Source organism: Lupinus angustifolius, chromosome LG19 (genome assembly GCF_001865875.1).
Source record: "Lupinus angustifolius cultivar Tanjil chromosome LG19, LupAngTanjil_v1.0, whole genome shotgun sequence".
Lineage (NCBI taxonomy): Eukaryota > Viridiplantae > Streptophyta > Magnoliopsida > Fabales > Fabaceae > Lupinus > Lupinus angustifolius.
Genome location: NC_032027.1, coordinates 7,171,171 through 7,191,812, shown reverse-complemented (window position 1 = coordinate 7,191,812; position 20,642 = coordinate 7,171,171). Strand labels below are relative to the sequence as shown.

Genomic DNA, 20,642 nt, shown 5'->3' with positions numbered 1-20,642 from the left:
AAGGACGGTGTATTTGGCCAATTCTGTGCGGAAAAGACCTTCATGAAGTCCCATAACGAGGACATGCACTGCTACTTCGGGGCTTAGGGTACGCACCTTCATGACCTTGGTTGCTCCTTGCTTGCCGTGAACCTTGTGTTGAAGGCCGAAGCGAGAGTTCCCCAAGTGTTGATGTTGTTTGGAGCCAGGTGGGTGAACCACTGGAGGGCTGCCTTTTTAAGAGTTAGGGGGAAATCCCTACACATGATGGGGTTGGTCGCCCCATGGAATAACATGGAAGCCTCGAAGGCGTCGAGGTGATCTTGTGGGTCCGCCGTCCCATCATATTGGTCCATGTTTGTGGGGGGGAGGGTAATGGGTAAGCCATGATGGCAGGTGTAAAAGGATGTCTAGCACCACAAGAGTGGTGCGAGGTTGGTTGGGATGGTGGGCGGGACTCGCTCACTGACTCTTCATGGTTACTTTCGTGAACAGGGTAGTTCTTGTAGTACGTCGGCCTGTTGCTGGATGAGCCGCTCCTGGCGTTCCAGCATTTGGAGAAGGTGTTGGGTGGTTGGCTGTTGTTCTGGAGTGGTATGGTGGCTTCGGCTGGCTTGATGGGATGGTTGTCTTGGTGGGGGAAGAGTACTTGGGGCAGGGTCGACTTGGCTAGTAGATAGAGCTCAGTTTCTGGTGGTTACCATGGTGTGAGTTGGAAGCACAGACGGCGCCAATGTTCTTTACTAGAACACAAAGGTACGGACGATGATTGATCACCTGCTGAGGAAGGAGAAAAGGATGGTCACCAAGGTAGCAAGATGAGGTAGGAGAGCTGGACCCGCCGATGGAGGTACTTGAAAAGGTTCTCCGACGATCAAGTCAGTGTATGAACTAAATAAATGAGAATATGAGAATGTTCTTTACTAGAACACAAAGGTACGGACGATGGTTGATCAGCTGCTGAGGAAGGAGAAGATGATGGTCACCAAGGTAGCAAGATGAGGTAGGAGAGCTGGACCCGCCAGTGGAGGTACCTGAAAAGGTTCTCCGACGATCAAGTCAATGTATGAACTAAGTGAATGGAAATATGAGAATGTTCTTTACTAGAACACAAAGGTACGGACGATGGTTGATCAGCTGCTGAGGAAGGAAAAGAGGATGGTCACCAAGGTAGCAAGATGAAGTAGGAGAGCTGAACCCGCCGGTGGAGGTACCTGAAAAGGTTCTCCGACGATCAAGTCAGTGTATGAACTAAGTGAATAGGAATATGAGAATAATCAAGATAGATAGTAGTGGAGTGAGTAATGTTAAAGAGTAAAGAGGTTAAGATACTTCCTGTTGGTAGAGATCCCTATTTATAGAAGGGAGAGTTGATTTTGGGCTCTTGGCAGGTGGTGCGACGCGTGGCCGACCAAAGGTATTGTCGGAGGCTGCTTTTCCCGTGTCAGGCGGTCTGCAAGGACCGTACACTGTGTCATTCTTGTCTTTTAGCCTGTGGTTGGTTTGGTAGCCGTTCTGCAGCCTGTCTGCCGTGCTGGCAGGTGAGTTGGTGAGGTACTGAAGGCATGCTGTCTCTTAGGTCAACTCTGGTGGTCCCAACATGCGGGGCCCACCTCGGCGACCAAGTATGCGACTCTTCGGTTCGCTGGGTAGGAACAACAAATATCTCAAATTTATCAGATAAATAAATGTACAAATATAAATAATTATTATGTATTTATGAACATACAATTTTGTTTATAAAATAATTATTATGTATATAGAAATAAATGGTTTTTCAGAAAAAGATATTTTTATTAAATAATTTTCAAAATAATAAAAATAAAAGATTCTATATTGTTTTCCGAATCCAAAAAAAAGGGGAAAGTAAGTAGTTATCCCATTATTGTTTAATAAAACAATGACTAGATAAATACTGGATAAACATATTTATCATCTTATTCCACCCTTTTTAATTAATTATTAAATTAATCTCGAAAACTAATAAAGTAACAGTTTTCTGTGAATTGTTAGAATTTAGTTTTGATGATAATCTCAAAAAAATTGTTTTTTTATAAAAAATAAGAAAATATTCTCTACGATAGAATTTATTTACAAATATCCTTAAAATAATATATAATAAATATAAGTAAGAATGCTTATCAATCAAGGAACACTTTATACTTATAAATAGCCCCTTGACGAAAAAAGCGATACAGTAGATAAGAAGACCGTACTATCTTAAACCCCATCGTCTTCTTCTTATACATCAGTGTTAGGGTTTTAACGTTCTCTTATACCGTGCATTCAAACGATATCGTACTACTTCATCTCTTTTTCACTCACAGTAACTACCCTCTCATTCCATTTTCTTGTTTCATATTCTTTTTAATTTTTTAATTTACTAATGTTGAGTATGTTAGTTACTCTTCAATTTTGAATGTTCCGTGTATTTGCTTATGTTATTTAGGGTTTGGTGTTGATTTAGAACGAGTTTTTTAGTGCATAGTGTGACATTGTTATTATATTAATAAATGCTGTTATGTATGCAGAATATTATGCTCAAGCTACACCGAAGAATGTTCTATACTTGCTGAATGATGGCTTTGTTATTTCTAATTTTGGCTTAGGAGATTTGATTATTTGCATGAAAACAGGGCCCTTCCTAGGAATTATGGGGCCCATCGTATCAAATTGTGGACCGCATAACCGGATGTGGCTGCAATGCGGTTGCGGTGACCTCTGTGACCGCATCAAATGTCTAAAGGTTGCCACGACCCTGCATGAAAATTTAAGCCTGGACTCATAAGAGCCTAATTTTACATACCTTCAGTGTGGTGGTTTAGGAATCCAAAAATTGCAAGTTTTTGCTGGGAAGTGTTTCGAGAGATAAAATACAGTTTTCCCATGAATTTTTTTTTTTCTTTCTGAATTTCTTCCATAGGCATAAAATAGAAAAATAGTATATACAAATGTGCTTTGCTGGCTAGTGTTATTATTACCATTTGGATTAGGATATTTGGTTATTTACATGAAAACTGAAGCTTATGCTGATAAGAGCTTAATTTTACATACTCCAAAGTTGGTCTTTTGTATTGTCTCTGCTGGATTAGGACTCCCATAAAGCAACTTTTTCCTGTGAAGTGCCGCATAGATAATGTACACCTCCTTCTTTTAAGAACCTGCCTTTATTTGGATTTATAAAAAGTGCCCATTGGCACACAATAGAAAAAACTGTCCAGAAAAGTTGCTTTGCTTGCTAGCTTTATGATTATCATTCGGCTTAGGAGATATGATTATATTCACGAAAGTCGAAGCTTAGATTGGTAAGAGCTTAATTTAGATACTCTTTTACGTAAAATAGTTTTTCTATTGTATGCCCATGAGTGCCGGTTTAAGAATCTACAGAAAGTAAGTTTTCATTTGGAAGTGACGTGTGTAATCTCGTGAGAGTGAGTTTTTCCATGAAAACTTATTTTTCGGATTCCTAAAGCAGTGCCGTGTATAACATGGTAGAAATATCATACTTATAAATCAGTATCATTATTCTTCTTTAGTATATATATAAAAATCGGTACCAATGCAACCTAATATGTTCAGTTATATCAACTGAGTCATCTGAATTAATTTGTTTAAGTTGATGACATATTAAACTTTTATGATAAAATCTAAAATTAATTGTCTTAGCTCATTTAGCTCAATACTAATTGGAGCTAAAAGTGTGCTGTTAAAAGTCAAAAGAATTGGTCTAATATGTAAAGCTAATTTGGAGAGTTTAGGCCGTAAATGAAAAGAAGGAAAATAAACTGGCCCATGCGTGATACAAAGGTGTTTGTCAATGAAACATTGTGTCAGGAAGGCCCAACTCCAATTAGAAGAAAGAAACCTAATTTCAATTGATATGGGAGATCAGTAACCACAGTATAAATGGGAGAAGAATAAAGCTTACGCCACATAAGGGAATCACTGATTTTCGAGATGTGCGACATACAATATTGGGAGGGTAGTACTGATCCTGCATATGTTTTTTTTTTCTGGTTACATTTTATTGCACGAAGACGAAGATGAGACCCCAATTGTTTTTGCATTGATATGTTGTTATTTTTACCAATTTTTGGATTAATGTTAGTCTGTTTTATTCGCCTATCAGTTAATATGATTAAACCTCTCAGTTAGTAATGCTTGCAGACTTTATGATTTCCAATTGGCTTAGGAGATCAGACCACATATCCTTAGACCTCTGTGCCTGCAATGTCACTTTTAATTATGCATCATAAGTACTTGAATCACTGAGATTACATCTATGCAGTTAATGCTGTGTTAATGATGTGTATGCTTTTGTCAATTTGTCAGCAATTGTTTTATGGATTCGGTGGTTGATTATGTTGTTGTGGGATATGTATGCAGGATAGGTTATATTTGAATTTAAGGCTGGAGCTAGCAGAGTTATGGCAGATTTAGAAAATTTGCTTTTGGAGGCTGCAGGGAGAAACCGACACTCTCTTCCACCTTTGAGAAGAGGACAACATGGGGCATATTCAGACGATGGGGAGGATTCTTCAGATGATGAGCTTAATTATAATGACAACATGCCCCCTGGATCACATGTTCCTTTTAAGAAGAGAATAGATCCAGCAGAAAGAGGTGATGATGAGGTTAATTCGGAAGAAGGGGATGATGGTGTTGACCACGAGGATGAAAGCAGTGACGAATCTAATGTTGGCAATGATCTTTATAAGAATGACGATGACAGGCGAAAGCTTTCTGAGATGACTGAACTTGAAAGAGAGATGATATTGTCAGACAGGGCTGCCAAGAAGGGTGATAAAACTTTGTTGGGGAAGATAGTGTTGAAGCGTGATAAGGGAAAGACAACTGTACCCAGAGAACAGACTCCACCGCTCCCATCATCTCGTGTTCGTTCATCAGCCAGATCTGCTGACAGGTCAACTGCCAAGGATGATGCATTGAATGAATTGCGTGCAAAACGGTTGAAACAGCAAGATTCAGAAACACACCGCAAGCTGATAGATGCACCTAGAAGTTCAGCCCCCAGTCTTTTTTCATCAAAGCAAGAACCCTTCACTTCAACAAGTCTTAGTAGCTCAGGTGAGAGTGAAAGTAGGTCCCACAGTGATGATGAAGTATCGAATGGATATGGAGGAATCATTGACAGCGATGATGACAGGACAATATCTGAATTCGAGGCTCCTTCATTTGAGGATATAAAAGAAATCACCATTTGCAGATCAAAACTTGCAAAATGGTTAATGGAGCCTTTCTTCGAGGAGTTAATTGTTGGTTGCTTTGTTAGAGTTGGTATTGGTAGATTAAAGTCTGGGCCTATGTACAGGCTCTGCATGGTAAAAAATGTTGACGTGACAGAGTCAGACCAGCAGTATAAATTAGAGAATAAAACTACATGCAAGTATTTGAATCTTGTCTGGGGAAGTGAAACTTCTGCTGCGAAGTGGCAGATGGCTATGGTTAGCGACTCTGCTCCGCGTGAGGAGGAGTTTAAACAGTGGGTTAAGGAAGTAGACCGAAGCGGAGGCCGGATGCCAATAAAAAAAGATGTGTTGGAAAAAAAACAAGCTATAAAAAAGATCAACACTTATGTTTACTCAGCAGCTACTGTGAAGCAAATGTTACAAGAGAAAAAATCTGCCTCAACCAGGCCACTAAATATTGCAGCTGAGAAGGATCGGCTGAGGAAGGAGTTAGTTAAAGCACGAAGTATGCAAAATGATGCCGAAGTGGAGAGGATTGAGATACGACTGCAGGAATTGGAGGCATCTCGGCATGCTCAGGAGAAGGATTCCAAAGCTTTGAGGCTTGCTGAGATGAACAGAAAGAACAGGTTTGAGAACTTCAAAAATGCTTCTGAATTAATACCAAAAACTACTGGTTTGAAAGCAGGGGAGGCAGGTTATGATCCATTTTCAAGGAGATGGACTAGGTCAAGGAACTACTATGCTGCCAAACCTAGTGAAGAGATTGAAGCTGCAAGTAATAGTGCCACTGGTACAATGGCTGATACAGGCAGCAATGAGATGGGAGCAGCAGTGACAGCGGAGGGTGGCATGGTGGCTACTGCTGTTGCCTTGGAAGCTGCTGCTGGAGCTGGGAAGTTAGTAGACACAAGCGCTCCGACCGATCAAGGTACAGAGTCATATCGACTGCACAACTTTGACCTGCCCATTTCCTTATCTGCACTCCAAGATTTCGGGGGAGCCCAAGGAGTTCAGGCAGGATTTATGGCGAATAAACAAAGAATAGAAGCAACTGTTGGTGTTCGAGTTCCGGAAAATGATGGCAAGAGGCATGCACTGACATTGACAGTTAGTGATTATAAGAGAAGAAGAGGCCTTCTTTGAAATTTGTTGCTACCCTTGTATCATGCCAGTTGAAGTATTTATTTTTTCAGGTCGACACTTTTATTAGGTTTTGGTTTACATATTATCTATAGTACTGTTATGCCTTTATACTACCAAGTATCTTGAATCTTTTCAAGTGATCATCATGTTTTTATTTTCTTTCCAAAACTGATGAATATAAATTAGCTATATTTGTGTGATTTAACATTGGTTTTAACTGGATGCTTTGAAAAGAAAAGGATAGCGGAAAGTCAGGTGGGTAACAATATTTAAAAAATGAGCTATTTTGTGGAGTCTCTATTTTGTTTCAATCAAGTTGATGTCTCGTGCATTGGACCATATTTTCTCAATCTACTTTCTCTCTTACAAGTACAACTTTGTACATTTTTCTGTGCACTTGCTAAAGCCTATTGTGTAGCATAAGGATGTTTTCAAACCTTATAAACCAAGTGCTCATTAGTTTTGTTTTATCAAGTTATTGTTTTACCTCCATTCATTGGAAATAAAGCTGAAGAGTACATACTAATAATAGAACAAGTGAAAGCAACCCCTAGAATCGTCCCATAAAATAGGGGCAATAGAAGAGGGAAGGTTATTGAATAATAACAAATCAAAAGTACAATCATAACTCAGATTAGGTAAGTAATTGGCACAATGATTAGCTTTCTCATTTGGGGAAGATGTTTTATATCTACTAAGGTAAATACATTGGTAGACCCGTTGACATAATTGTGAATGACTATGACAATGCCTTGCAAATAAAGATATTTGGAAACATGAGAAATGCATGGACGGTGGGGTGGCTAATGACAATTCTAGATGAAATGTGTAACATCACTATCACTACTCAAAAGTCACAACATCCTCATTCAATTGTTGGATATGGAAGAATAACAAGAGGGAGTAACCTTGTTGTCTCATTGATGGGTAACTATGAAGTTGCCCAATATTTACAACCTAGGTTTCTTTAAGATTGATTCTTCAACAACTTTGGGAAAAAGGATATGAATCCACACCAAAATTTGGAAAGGGGTAGAGTTATAAGCTTCAGATAAGTGTGGTTGATAGCCTGATATAAAGAGTATTTAGTATATATATATATATACTCATTCACTTACTTTACAATTATAGTTTTGTAAAGACAAGTTAAGAAAAACATTGATTTTTTAAACAAAATTATTGTTGTTCTTTCCTATGACATTCTTCTCAATTTTCTCTCCACTTCATTTCCTTTCTTCACAATAATGAGATAATGATATGATTCATAAAGGAATAATTAATACAATCTTAAATTTTGTGAATGACAATTACATAAGAACAATTTTTCTGAAGAAAAAATGTATTTGTAAATGACATTTGGATATATTTGTTGTTTAAATATAAAACTCTTATAGAGTAATGATATTTTTACATGTTTTTTAATCTAGCTATCAATAATAGAAGGATCCATTCAAACACATTTTAATAAACCAATAATATATTAGTTTAATAGTATAAAGCATCACTAGATCTTTAAGGTCGAAAGTTCGATTCCTGAGAGCGACATTTGTTGGAAGAAGTAACAACGAATTCCAAAAGAGATTAGTTTTTTACTAAAAAGGCGAGAGATAGGCTTGGTAATATAAAGAAACACATTTTAATATATTTAATTAATCTCTTAAATAGGAAAGCAAATTTCATTTTTATTATTATTTAAAAAGAAGAATCCAATGGTACTACTACTATCCAAATAGAAGACAGACAACCATAGAGGGACCCATTCCCCCACGAGGTGAATTGAAAAAACAATATTGTGATACACACGTGGCATGACGTGATAGGTTAAATTATTAAACAATGACTACTCCAATATCCACATTATTATTCTTTCAAAGTTTCATATATAAAAAAGTCTTACCTCTTCTAACACTAACTACTACTAGACTATCTAATCTAAATTCCTTTGTTTTTCTCTCACTTATATGTACCCAAATGTACTCTTCTAGCTGAACTTTAATCTCTTGTCAAATTTTCCGTAGAAACTTCTTATATTTCTTCCATTCTATGGCTTCAGATTCTAACCCAAATCTTAGAATCACCATTGAAAGAAATCCCTCTCAGTCACGGTTAGATGAATTGAACATCAAATGTTGGCCCAAGTATGTTTTTCTATCTCTCTTATCTACATTTTTTTAGAATCACAAATATTCTTCGACTAGATTTTATTGTAGATTTTATTTTATAAATGTTTGGAATTAGATGAAAATAACATCAATGACAAAGAATGTATATTAAGTGAAAAATCACCATAACACTATCATTCATTGAAGTGTATTACTAATGATATTCCCTCATTTGTTGGGTAAGGAATTAATCCCTTTCGAGGTTCATGACTGTCTTTTCTAACAAATATTATTCATAGAAATCGAACTCTTAACCTTTTAGTTATCATGAAGGTCTAACGAGACCTTATATTATTAGACGAGCACTCTGTACCAATCTATATGCATATATTATATATATATAGTCATAATAATTTGTTTTTTGTTTGTGTTTGGATGAAAGATGGGGTTGCTCACCAGGGAAGTACCAGTTAAAGTTTGATGCAGAAGAGACATGTTATTTGTTGAAAGGGAAAGTGAAAGCATACCCAAAAGGTTCATCAGATTTTGTAGAGTTTGGAGCTAAAGATCTTGTTACAATCCCAAAAGGAATGAGTTGCACTTGGGATGTATCTGTTGCTGTTGATAAGTACTATAAATTTGAATCAACTACTTCTTCATCTTCTTTTTTATCATCATCATCTTCTTCATCTTGTTAGTGTTATTATGTAAAATTAACATTGATTAATTATAGTAATTTATTTTAGCATTTTTAATTATTATTGATTGAAATTGATTGTTGAAAGGTTTTTGTCTTGTTGTGAGTTTTAGTTGTGGTGGGAATTGAATATTGATGAGATGCTTCTGACAAATGATATGATATTTTTCTTGGTGGGGTTATGGTCAAATAAACAGAAAATTTAATCAGTCAATGCATGTCCTATTCAAACCAATCACCTTTTACGTGTTAAGATTTTAATATTATGGTACCTTTTTATTGTTCCTTTGACTGGTCAATGATTTAGATGTTGAATAATGAATAGTATTTATTAACATACATATTAATTTTGAGGCTTTCATCCCAACTTACCGAACAAAGTCACAGATAAAGTACTAAACCATATTTTGTATCTCAATAATAATGGAATAAAGATAGAAATAACGATAGATATTTAATCTTTGAATTAATATATCATATTTGTGTTAATGTAATATATAATTTGGGACAATAATTTTTCTTTCTAACTCATCCTATTCCAAATAAAAGGGAATGATTTAGACACGTCGATAGACATGTCAGGATACATTTTATGACCATGACCCATTCTACAATTCTTCTTTCTTTCCTCTCGTTTCAATCTTACTCAACTGCCCCAATATTAAGGCGGTCATCATGGTCAAAGTAAAATAAAATATCATTAAATTATAATTTAATCACCACACACGGTTGATTCAACTGGGTGCATGTTCAAACTTGGAAAGCATATAAAGGTCAAAATAAAATAATTGAACTTTTTGGATGATATTCCACCCCTCTTTCGATAAGGAATTAATCTCTTTCAAGATTTGTGACTATCCTTCTTAACCAGTATTGCTATCAGGAACTGAACTTTCAATCCAGTAGAGGTACACATTTAATCAATACTTTGTTGACGATTGAATTGAATTTAGCTTAATGAATCTAGGTCTGAGTATTTAAAATCGATTAAATTAAAATTTAAGAACTTTCCGATTACTGAGATAAACATATATGTATATAAGAAGTGAAATATCACTTTTAAACTTATTTGTATAAAAAAAAATTAAATGTAACATATTATATATTATATTCATATTAATATAAAAATTATATTTATTTAATAATTATAAAATAGTTTTAATAGGTATAATTATATATTTAAAATATATAAATTAAAGATTATTTATAGATATATAGTCATCAACCAAATAAATTAGATTGCATTTTTCTCAATCTCAGCTTGTTTATTTAATGACTTCATTTTTTAAATTAAGTTTAACTTATTTTGTTCATAAATTAAATTTATTGAATTAAATAATAATTGAGTGTCAAACGAATGTCTAAAGAAAATAAAGTATTTTCTCATATTATGAGATAACTTATTTCCTTAAATTTATTAATCGTTTGATATGTGCCTTATTTTCATTCATTTTAGAAGTTTTCATTTTAAAACATTATAAAAAAAATAAAACATAAAACACATGTCAAACAACGAGTAAATTTAAGGAAATAAATTGTCTTATCGTATACGAGATATTTTATTCTCATGTATCAACCCTAAAGAAAAGTATTCAATATTTTGTGTCACACTATATACAATTACCTGGAAATTTATTACTTGATTATTTTTCAATTAAATTTTGTTTTTACTATATATCACAATAATTTAAAACACGAAATAACATAAAGTATGAAATAATAATCTAGATCCATGTTTGACATGATGAGCTTTACCTGGTCAAAAAGGTTAGAGTGTTGTTTGTTAACAGAAGAAATAAAAGTAGTTTATGGAAAGTTATTGATTCACCTTTATAACTTACTTGTAGTTTTTCAAAAGTTTTACTTCTTATAAATAACTAGTGTGTTTATAGGTACTCTGTGTATGTCAATTTACTTTTTATTTTATACAACTAAATATTCAATTTTTATATATTTATGTATAATTAGAATATTTTTTTTTGTTTTTGGTATATTTTATATTAGAATTTTTTTATTTGATATACTTTAAATTATAATTATTAGAATGTCCAATTTAAAGGGATAGATGTAGTTTCAACTTGCAATTAATATTTTGATGGTAGTTACCTATGATTATGTTTTTTTGCAGAAATTAAAAAATCGGAAGGAAAAAATAGGAAAGTAGAACTTACATAATGATAATGATTACACCATATTTTAGTTTTATATATACTAGCTCTATACCTACAAATGTTTATACAAACTTTTTATAGATTTATCAACTTGTGCTTATAAATTTCTCAAAGTTTCTACACATATATACTTACTTTCCTTCAAAGTTTTCAACTTTGCCGCAATATATTTTTCTATTCTGCATAGTGGAATTTCAACCCGTTATTGACATACTAGAATTATGGAGTTAATGAAATGTATCAAATCCAATTAATTTTCATTTCTTTTTATGTTTTATGCAATACATACAAAATTATTAGCAACTTGTATGTTACAAAGGCTAACATCTAAACATACGATATAGTAAAGAACAAAATTGGAATATAGAAATTACATATGTTCAATTGTATATTTGCCCCTTAATCATATTTTGATTTTATATATTAGATAGATAAAGGAGAGATCTGTTTACGCCCAAAATAAGTTACACTAGTTATACTCAATCTCAGCCATTCATTTTCTTAGATCCAACGAACCAAATTGGTGAGTGCAATAAGTGATGAGAAAAAAATCTTAATAACTTTTAAGTTTCACCAATTTGGTTCATTGGATTTAAGAAAATGAATGACTAAGATTGAGTGTAATTACTGTAACTTAACTTGGGTGTAAACAGATCTCTTCTAGTATAAATATAGTTTGTTTTTTTTTCAATGTCAAGTTTCACCCAACTAAATATAATAAATTAATAATTAATACAAAATTTTAAAGTTATTTTCAGAATTTGTTTAGTTATTGAGTTAGCTTTGTCCAATGGTAGTAATAATATATCATTATATCTATATTACTATATAAAGGTAAAACGACATAAAGAGCGTTTAGGTAATTGAACATGCATATTTTTTATATTCCAATTTTGCCCTTACTATTATAGAACTTTAAAATATGCCTAAAGGATATTCATGTAATTAAGCCTGTAAAATTCATTTAATATAAGAAAGTTACAAAAAGCAAAAAGACATCATTTCAGATTCGTAACTCTTGATGGAGGTGAGAGTTTCAATCCCTTCAGTCACTAACCATCACTAACCAACATCTCCTTATTCATTCAACCTCTTAGAGACGACAATTGATCATAAAAATCGTTACATGAAAACCTCTTAGGGTGTGTTTGGGAGTACCATTTTGGAGGGGGAGGGAAGGAAGGGGAGGGTTTAGGAGAGGGATTCCCTTGTTTGGGAGTTTAGTGGAGGGGAAGGGAGGGTTTTGAAGGAATTTTCAAACCCCCTCAAACCCTCCAAATGCCAAAATACACAGTTCCCCCAAATTGGGGTGTTTTGGGAGGAAATAGGCCAAATTACCTAACTATCCTTACTAATATTATTCTATAACATATAATACATAACATATTATTGATTTTTTAAAGGGGGAGGGATAAAATAATATTTTTATATTATATTAACTCTCCATCCCCTCCTATCTAAATTTCACACTCCCAAACAAGGGAAGGGTTTAGTTGGATTTGCCATCTCTTCTCCTTCCTTTCCTCCCCCTCTTTACCCTCTCATCCCTCTCCTTTCCTTTCCCTCATAACTCCCAAACAAAGCCTTAGAGACACCTATGCTACTACCTATGAGTAATTTATCAGAAAGACCATAACCAAAATTTTCATTGGATTAACTAATGGGACCATCAGATGCAACAACTATAACTCTATAATTGAAGAAAACCAAATTTAAAGAGGATACATATACAATGTAACTTTAAAAGGATAAGAAATGAAACAATATACAACTTTTAAGGTTAAGATCCATTAGCTATAGTGTAAAGAGAACTTACTTACACCATTGAATAACTCATTTAAAATGTATTTTAAGCGATCAAAAGTTTGCATACTTATGAGATATAGTATGTTTTCCACCTCGAATAAACCGGGTAGATATCCGACTAAGGATATACCATCATTACCGACCAAGGCCAAGCAAGGCTTATCGCAGGGGTCATTAATGCACCCTGGCGCGTCATTAATGCGCCTCTGACCCACCATTAATGCGCCCTGACCCGCCATTAATGTGCCTCCGACTCGCCATTAATGCGCTGCTGACACTCCACCTGCTATGCCGCTTACAAACTATTTGCCCCCCGATATATCAACAATAACATACCTACATGGTACCGAAGGACAACCTAATGCATGCCTACCAAACTCCCATAGCAGGTCTTGAATCACAACTAGCCAAGGGCCAAATGCCATGTCCACCATCCCAAAACTCTATAAATAGGGAACTTTCACGCACGAAGTATAATTAAGATCTCACTCTCACATTTATTACTTACATTCATTACTCTTTGCTCTCATCCCTCTCATATTTACTCTCACACACTCTCAGGTACCTCCACCAACAGGTTCAATTTCCATTCTGATCGACCTCTAAAAGCAAGCTACTCAATCTGATTCCCAGTTCTGGTCACTTCCGATATGTACTAAACAATATTGGCATCGTCTATGGTTTACCTACACCATGGTAACCACTCGAAACCAAGAACAACCTCTTAGTCAAGTAGAACTAGTTGCCGCCAAACATCATAAATTAATGGACAACCTTTGTTGATAAATCAACGTCCAATTTACGTCAAGCAAGGAACAACCGAGGTCTTCATACACCTTGTCCAGTATTCGGTAAGGGAAACACAAACCCCTCTGCACATACCTAGATCGGTTCAATACAGAGGCTAGGAATGTTCTTACCTTAAGTCCTGATGTGGCGGTGCATATCTTGGTCAAAGGCCTACAAGATGGTCTTTTCAGACAAGAACTAGCCAAATATTCTGACCTTGTAATGGAAGACATCTTCTCAAAGGCTCAACAATTCATTAACCTAGAAGAAACACATCCCACCTGAGCATCCTTCGACCACATCACATACGACCACCCCTCACGGAAAACCAAACGGCCAAAATTTCATGATCATCCCAAACACAACCCCCACCACCGCCTAAAGAATCCAAATACACTACCTACACACCACGTAATGCCAGCCATTCCAATATTTTACAAGATGTCATGGCCACCCACCTTGTCCAACTGCCCAAACCAAACCCAAGTAGAAAATTGGGAGCCCGGGACCAATCTAAGTACTCTAATTTCCACAGCATAATTCAGGCACATAACAGAGGATTGTACCTAACTTCGAGACACAATAGAAGATTTAATACAAGTTGGCCATGTGCAACATTTTATGGCCAGGGTAACACGCTGATTGCAAATCTGCTTGCATCACCATTAGTGGATAACCAACCTTAAATCAGCTTGAAATTCCTATCCTCTGACCTCTGTGTGTGCAGTGTTAAAAGAGATCAAAATAATGCCAGAAGTTGCTACCACGTGAATCTTTGGCCAAGTCAGCCCATAAGGAGGGGACCGCCCCAACCAAATGACAAAGAGTATTATGATTTCCGCAACATATTCAGGCACATCAAGAAGGATTGTACCCAACTCCGAGACACAATAGAAGATTTAATACAATCTGACCATGTGCAACATTTCATCGCTAGGGTAACCCGTCGTGAACGGTCACCATCGTCACGTCGACCCAGTTCCTCAAGGAGGCGTTCCCCCCAAAAAAATAAAAGGGAACTCCATCCAAACAGGGACCGGGTAGACACATATTGTTCCAACAACCAGAGAAAGAAGAGCCCATTATATTAACACCATTTCCGGAGGTTTTGATGTAGGGGGCACTTCAAGAGCAACCCATAAAAGATACGTCTAGGAAATTATACAATCCAACACCAAAAGCGCTCGCCAACAAGGCAAGAATGGAATTACACCCCCAATCTCATTTGACGATCGTGATTACGAAGGTATCGTCCGAGGCCATGGGGATCCGCTAGTCATCACCGCTAAGTTGAATAACAAGAAAGTTGGAAGACTTTTCATCGACCAAGGCAACTCAGTGAACCTCATGTTTTAAGATTGAGAAAATGGAATTGAATGATTGAGATCTATTACCATATAATGGCCAGTTGGTGGGATTCACTAGTCAAGGAATTACCCTAGGAGGGTGTGTGGATGTCTAGTTGACTATCGGCGAACAACCTTTGAGTGCGCTTACAACGTCATTATTGGCCGACCAACCTTAAATCGGCTTGAAAGTCCTATCTTTATGTTGAAAATTCCAATCCTCATACCTCCGAGTATGCATAGTTAAAATAGATCAAAATAGTGGCAGGAGCTGCTACCACATGAATCTCCAGCCAAGTCAGCCCACAAGGAGGGCACCGCCCCCAACCAAATGGCAAAGAGGCGTCCATTTGGTTGAATTGGACACCATAGTAGACGAAGGAGACTTTTGACCTCAACCATAAGGGGACAAAATTCCTTTGCAACTTGGGCCGCAAAAAGGCAACCTAGTTTACGTCGACAACATCCTCGTAAAAATTGAAAAATCAAGGCTGGTTAATTGTTTGAAAGCCAACATAGACCTTTTTGTTTGGTCCGCTGTTGACATGCCAAGAATTGATCCTTCAATCATTTGTCAACGGTTAACCACCAAACCCGGTGCAAATCCAATCGCACAAAAAAGATAAAAAATGAGCATAGAAAGAATAGTAGAGGTTGCCCGGAAGGTCTCCGAATTCCTCGAAGTTGGTTTCATCCGAGAAATTACCCACACAACTTGGTTTGCAAATGTGGTGCTGGTAAAAAAAAACATCTGGAAAATGGCGGATGTGTGTCGACTACACAGACTTGAACAAGGTGTGTCCTAAGGATCCAAACCCTCTTCCAAACATCGATCGCTTGGTGGACAACTTCTCTGGTTACTAGTATTTGTTGTTCATGGATGCCTACTCCGATTACAATCAAATCCCCATGTACCCACCAGATCAAGAGAAAATTGCCTTCATCACTACTAAGGTCGTATATTGTTATACTATCATGTCATTCAGGCTGAAGAATGTCGGAGCCACCTATCAAAGAATGATGAGTAAGTTGTTTGAAGACTAGGTCAGATTACATATGGAAGTATACATGGACGACATGATCTCTAAAAGTCTTCCCGAGGAGGATTATGTGTCTATCCTTGAAAATATATTCAGGCAGTTGTGAAAATACAACATGCGACTTAACTAGGAAAAGTGCACCTTTGGGGTGGACGTTGAGAAATTCCTCGATTTCCTATTGACCACCCGGGGAATAAAAGCAAATCCTACAAAATGCTAAGCTATCATAGCAATGTGAAGCCCTCGCTCAGATAAGGAAGTCCAACAATTGAATGGGCGATTGGAGGCCTTGTCCATACTTCTTCCCACAACCGCCAAACATTCCCTTCCCCTCTTTTAGTTGCTCTAGAAAAGCAAAAAAATTGAATTGTCACATGATTGTGAACATGCCTTCCAAATTTTCAAGCAATACCTAGCTACACATCTAGTCCTCACAAAACCTGAACCCAGAGAACCATTGTACATACCTGGTCGTAATTGATGAGGTCGTGGCATCCGCTCTGATCCATGAAAATACAGTAGGACAGAACCTAGTCAATTTCACTAGCAAGACATTACAGGGTCCCGAGCTCAAGTATCAGAAGTTAGAAAATGTGGTGTATGCCCTCTTAGTGGCAGCAAGTTGGTTACGACAATACTTTCAATTCCACCCTATGGTGGTAAGAACCAACTACGATATCCGACAAATCTTGCATAGACCGAAGTTGGCCAGGAAGATGATCTTCTGGTCAATTGAGCTTTCATAAATTAACATCTGATAGAGCTAATAACACCCATTAAGAGCCAAGTTATGTCATATGATTTGGGACTTGCCATACCCTGCGGGATGAGGAACTGATCGACATGATCAGCAAAGTTATGTCACATGATTAACCTGTCACCAAAAGAAGCGTTAGAATCCGAACTGGACATACCATCCAAGATCGAACACTACTTCTCGAAGAAAGCTGTCTGATCCATCACAATAGTGTCACCCTCAATCCCTTTTCACCCTAGGTTACGTAACAAGGTCGTCAGATAGAGTTGTTTCGGTCACCTCCAGGCAAACCAGCTATTACCCACGGCAAAGACAAGTCGAGCATGCCAACGGTGATAGGGGCGATTTTATTGAAAACAGACAGAGGTTCGGGCAGGATCTCAACCTCATCAGAACTAGACTCATCACTAAACATTGCTATGACCAAAAAAAGTTATATATATATAAAGAAAAGAAAAAAGGAATCACCGGGTGTTCGAAGTCGGAAATTTTGGAAGAAAGAAAGGTTTGATACCTGGATTCAAGAACATTGCAAGCCCAACAAGAGGAAATTTCTCTAAAAGCAAAGTGAGGAAAAATGAAGGGGACAACCCCCTATTTATAGGAAAAGTGATGGACCCGGGCCTCACCTGAAGCCCAATATGAGGGCTCATCCCGTCCGTTCAAAGCCACTCCAGGATGATCTAATAGTGGCTCAGGAAACGAAGCAAATAATCTGAAATGATCTGACGCATCAGTTGGACTCTCAAGGTCACCATATAAAGCATTACCAACCCTCCACGTGTCGGTCAAAGGCAGACCACCATCATAACCTACCCCTATGTTTAGAGGCTACTCAAATATCAGTCCTAAAGCAATAAGTTGACCCCGATCAATGGATCCAGGTCAAGCTCACACACGATGGTCGTCGAATAACCCTTGATGATCGTCTGAATACTCTGAGTCTAACAAGAACATTTACAATGTCTTATATAATTTCCAGTCACGTGATTGTGATAGTTTTTAGTTTGAAGGATGCAATTTACGGTTTGTAGTTTATATACTCATGTATGTGGAATGTAGGTTTTAGTTGAGTTTATATACATATTATGATAATTTTGATTGTACATGCTTAAATATTTGAGAAAAAAATCTACGTTTATCATTTTTGTTATTTTCGTCATTTTCCAACCCAGACCCGTCCCTATCTTAACATGTCTTATTTTATACCCGTCTCTCTCGTGTCCCATCCTAATTAGGGACGGATTTCGGATCAAAAATTGACCCGAGCAATATTTAGGAACGGGTGAGGAACATGCTTAACCCGTCCCAACCCGTCTCACGCTCACTCTTACTTTTGATTATGATAATCATATAACAAATTTTTGCACTTATAATATATAAGTATTAAAGTAGTTAAAATTTAAGTATACTTTAACTAATTAAGGGTATATTCACTTTTATTGAAGCTCATTATATTAACAAGCTTCATAGTGAAAATAAAGCCAACCAGACTTGGGAGGCCAACAACTGCACAAAGTGTTAAATGAAAAAAAGAGAAATCTCACATTAACTAGATGAAATATTTGAAAAATATTTATAAGTAAAAGATATATTATTTGGGTGTGTCCAAGGGAAACATGGGTGTTGCGGTGAAGAGAAGGCACACCACATAACAACCATGCGTACACCTTAAGGTTAGTTTGGAAGTTGAATTTTAGAAGAGAATGAAGGGAAAGGAAAAGTTTGGGAGTAATAACCAACATGTCTGTTCATGACTGTTTCAAAGCTTGTTATTTGATTCCCTAGTCTTACGTATACTGTTATACTTAGTGTCGTGTATTTATGACTTCTTAGTTTATTTTCTGGTATTCATTATAGTATATATATCTCTGCTGTAACACTCTTCATATAATAAGAAACACTACTTTTCTATATGGTATCCAGAGCCACTTGATTTTTTTTCTATCTCCCTATCTGTTTTTTCTTTTCTGTTGCCTTTCATGGCTAACAATACTTTCTCTCTTCTAGCTCTTGCAAACTCCTCCACATCTAATATGAGTCTTCAAATACCTTTTATCACTATTAAGCTGGATCGTGACAACTATTCCTTATGGCGGTCCACTGTTTTCTCTGCCCTTGAAACTTTTGAGCTAGAACCTTTTGTCCTAAACCTTGTGCCCCCATCAGAGACGCATTCTACTACAACCACTGCTAGTATTTTCACCACTGAACCAATCCTGATTATGTACTATGGAAAAAGCGTGAAAGATTTGTGCTCCTTTGGCTTAGGTCCACACTCTCAGAACGAGCTCTCTTTTTGGTTGTGTGTTACACTTCTTCTCACATGATGTGGTATGCTATCGAGAAGACATTCCAGGAAAAGACTAGAGCACGTTGTATGGCTCTTATGTCTCAACTCCAAACTATGCCAAAAGGAGCTCTACCTATGCAGGAATACCTTGAACGTAAGCGCTCTATTGCTGATTCTCTGGCTGAAAATTTGTACCATGTTTCTGATGAGGATCTTGTAGGCTACATCTTAAGTGGTCTTGATTCTTCCTATGGAGCCTTCTCCACAACATTTATGATGAAATCCGATGATGTCACTGTTGATGATCTCACGGGCTTACTATCCAAGAGGAAGCTCGCATAGAACACGAGCACTCTCGTCACACAACTCCCATTTCTCCACCTATCACTCAAGCACCACTTCTTCCTACACATGTTGCCTTCACTACCCAACGGACATTCATTCGATCTACATTCAGCAACAATAATACAAGTTCTTCCACAACTCGCAGTAATGATAACCATCATCACCATCTTATCTGTAAAATCTGCAGCAAACCTGGCCATGAGGCTGTAACGCCCCAAAAAATACTTCTAAAAAACATTACGGAAAAATGGGTAAATTGTTTTTTGAAATGGTGATGTATAAAATTGTTTCCTTTTAAAAACTTTTCTTTTCCGGGACATCACTTTAAGTAACATATAACGCGGAAATCAAAACCGGTTACCTAACGGTAACTAAAATGATACAAAATTTCCTGAATATACATCTTCATAGATATAAAAGATCATAAGTACTTAATATACATATCCAACAAGAAAGGGCAGAACTATTAATCATCGCCAAAAGACACTAAACAAAGACATGAACAAGCTAAAGCCGTCAGTGTTTCAAAAGTCGCAAAATGATAAGCAACTCGTAGTGGCTAACTCCAAAGCTAGGGTATTGCCTCTCCTCAATTCTGCATGCCCCCTCCTGGAACATCACGGACGGGTAGTTCCAAATCCGAGCAAAGCTGTCTACCTGACGAGCACACGTCCGAAAAGCAAGCAATAGAAAAAAAAAAGAAATAGAGAGAGTAAGACATCTAATGAATATAATTCACTGTCGGCGTGGACTTACTCAGAATATTACACTTAGATATGAAAAACAGTTCATATATATATAACATATCATATTATAACTCATCAGTTGTTCTCGTAAACAATTATCCAATCCACATGAGTAAACCAAACTCATCAATTGTTCTCATAAACAATTATCTAATCAACCTATGTAATGTAAACAACACTTATTCCCAAACAATATCATAAATTCACCATTTATC

The 20,642-nt window shown here is 36.5% G+C and overlaps 3 protein-coding genes across 4 annotated transcripts in view; 2 read left to right on the top strand and 1 right to left on the bottom strand.

Annotated features, from left to right (window-relative positions):
• LOC109333560 (protein RTF1 homolog) lies at nucleotides 2,207–6,540 on the top strand. 2 transcript variants are annotated; one of them, XM_019569047.1, is made up of 2 exons: nucleotides 2,207–2,305; nucleotides 4,366–6,540. In XM_019569047.1, exon 2 carries the CDS (start codon nucleotides 4,407–4,409, stop codon nucleotides 6,333–6,335), a length of 1,929 nt encoding a protein of 642 aa, XP_019424592.1. In that variant the 5' UTR covers nucleotides 2,207–2,305; nucleotides 4,366–4,406; the 3' UTR covers nucleotides 6,336–6,540. The 2 variants fall into 2 exon arrangements, with proteins under 2 accessions (XP_019424592.1, XP_019424593.1); XM_019569048.1 differs by lacking the exon at nucleotides 2,207–2,305 and adding an exon at nucleotides 3,771–3,961.
• LOC109333806 lies at nucleotides 8,247–9,372 on the top strand. Its single transcript, XM_019569380.1, has 2 exons — nucleotides 8,247–8,473; nucleotides 8,880–9,372. The coding sequence occupies exons 1-2, from the start codon at nucleotides 8,379–8,381 to the stop codon at nucleotides 9,133–9,135; spliced, it is 351 nt and encodes a 116-aa protein (XP_019424925.1). The 5' UTR covers nucleotides 8,247–8,378; the 3' UTR covers nucleotides 9,136–9,372.
• LOC109334428 overlaps nucleotides 18,260–20,642 on the bottom strand; it is a 24,248-nt gene continuing 21,865 nt past the window's right edge. Inside the window, exon 15 of the mRNA XM_019570211.1 lies at nucleotides 18,260–18,273. The gene's annotated coding sequence lies outside the window, so the exon portion shown is untranslated. The remainder of the gene's footprint in view (nucleotides 18,274–20,642) is intronic.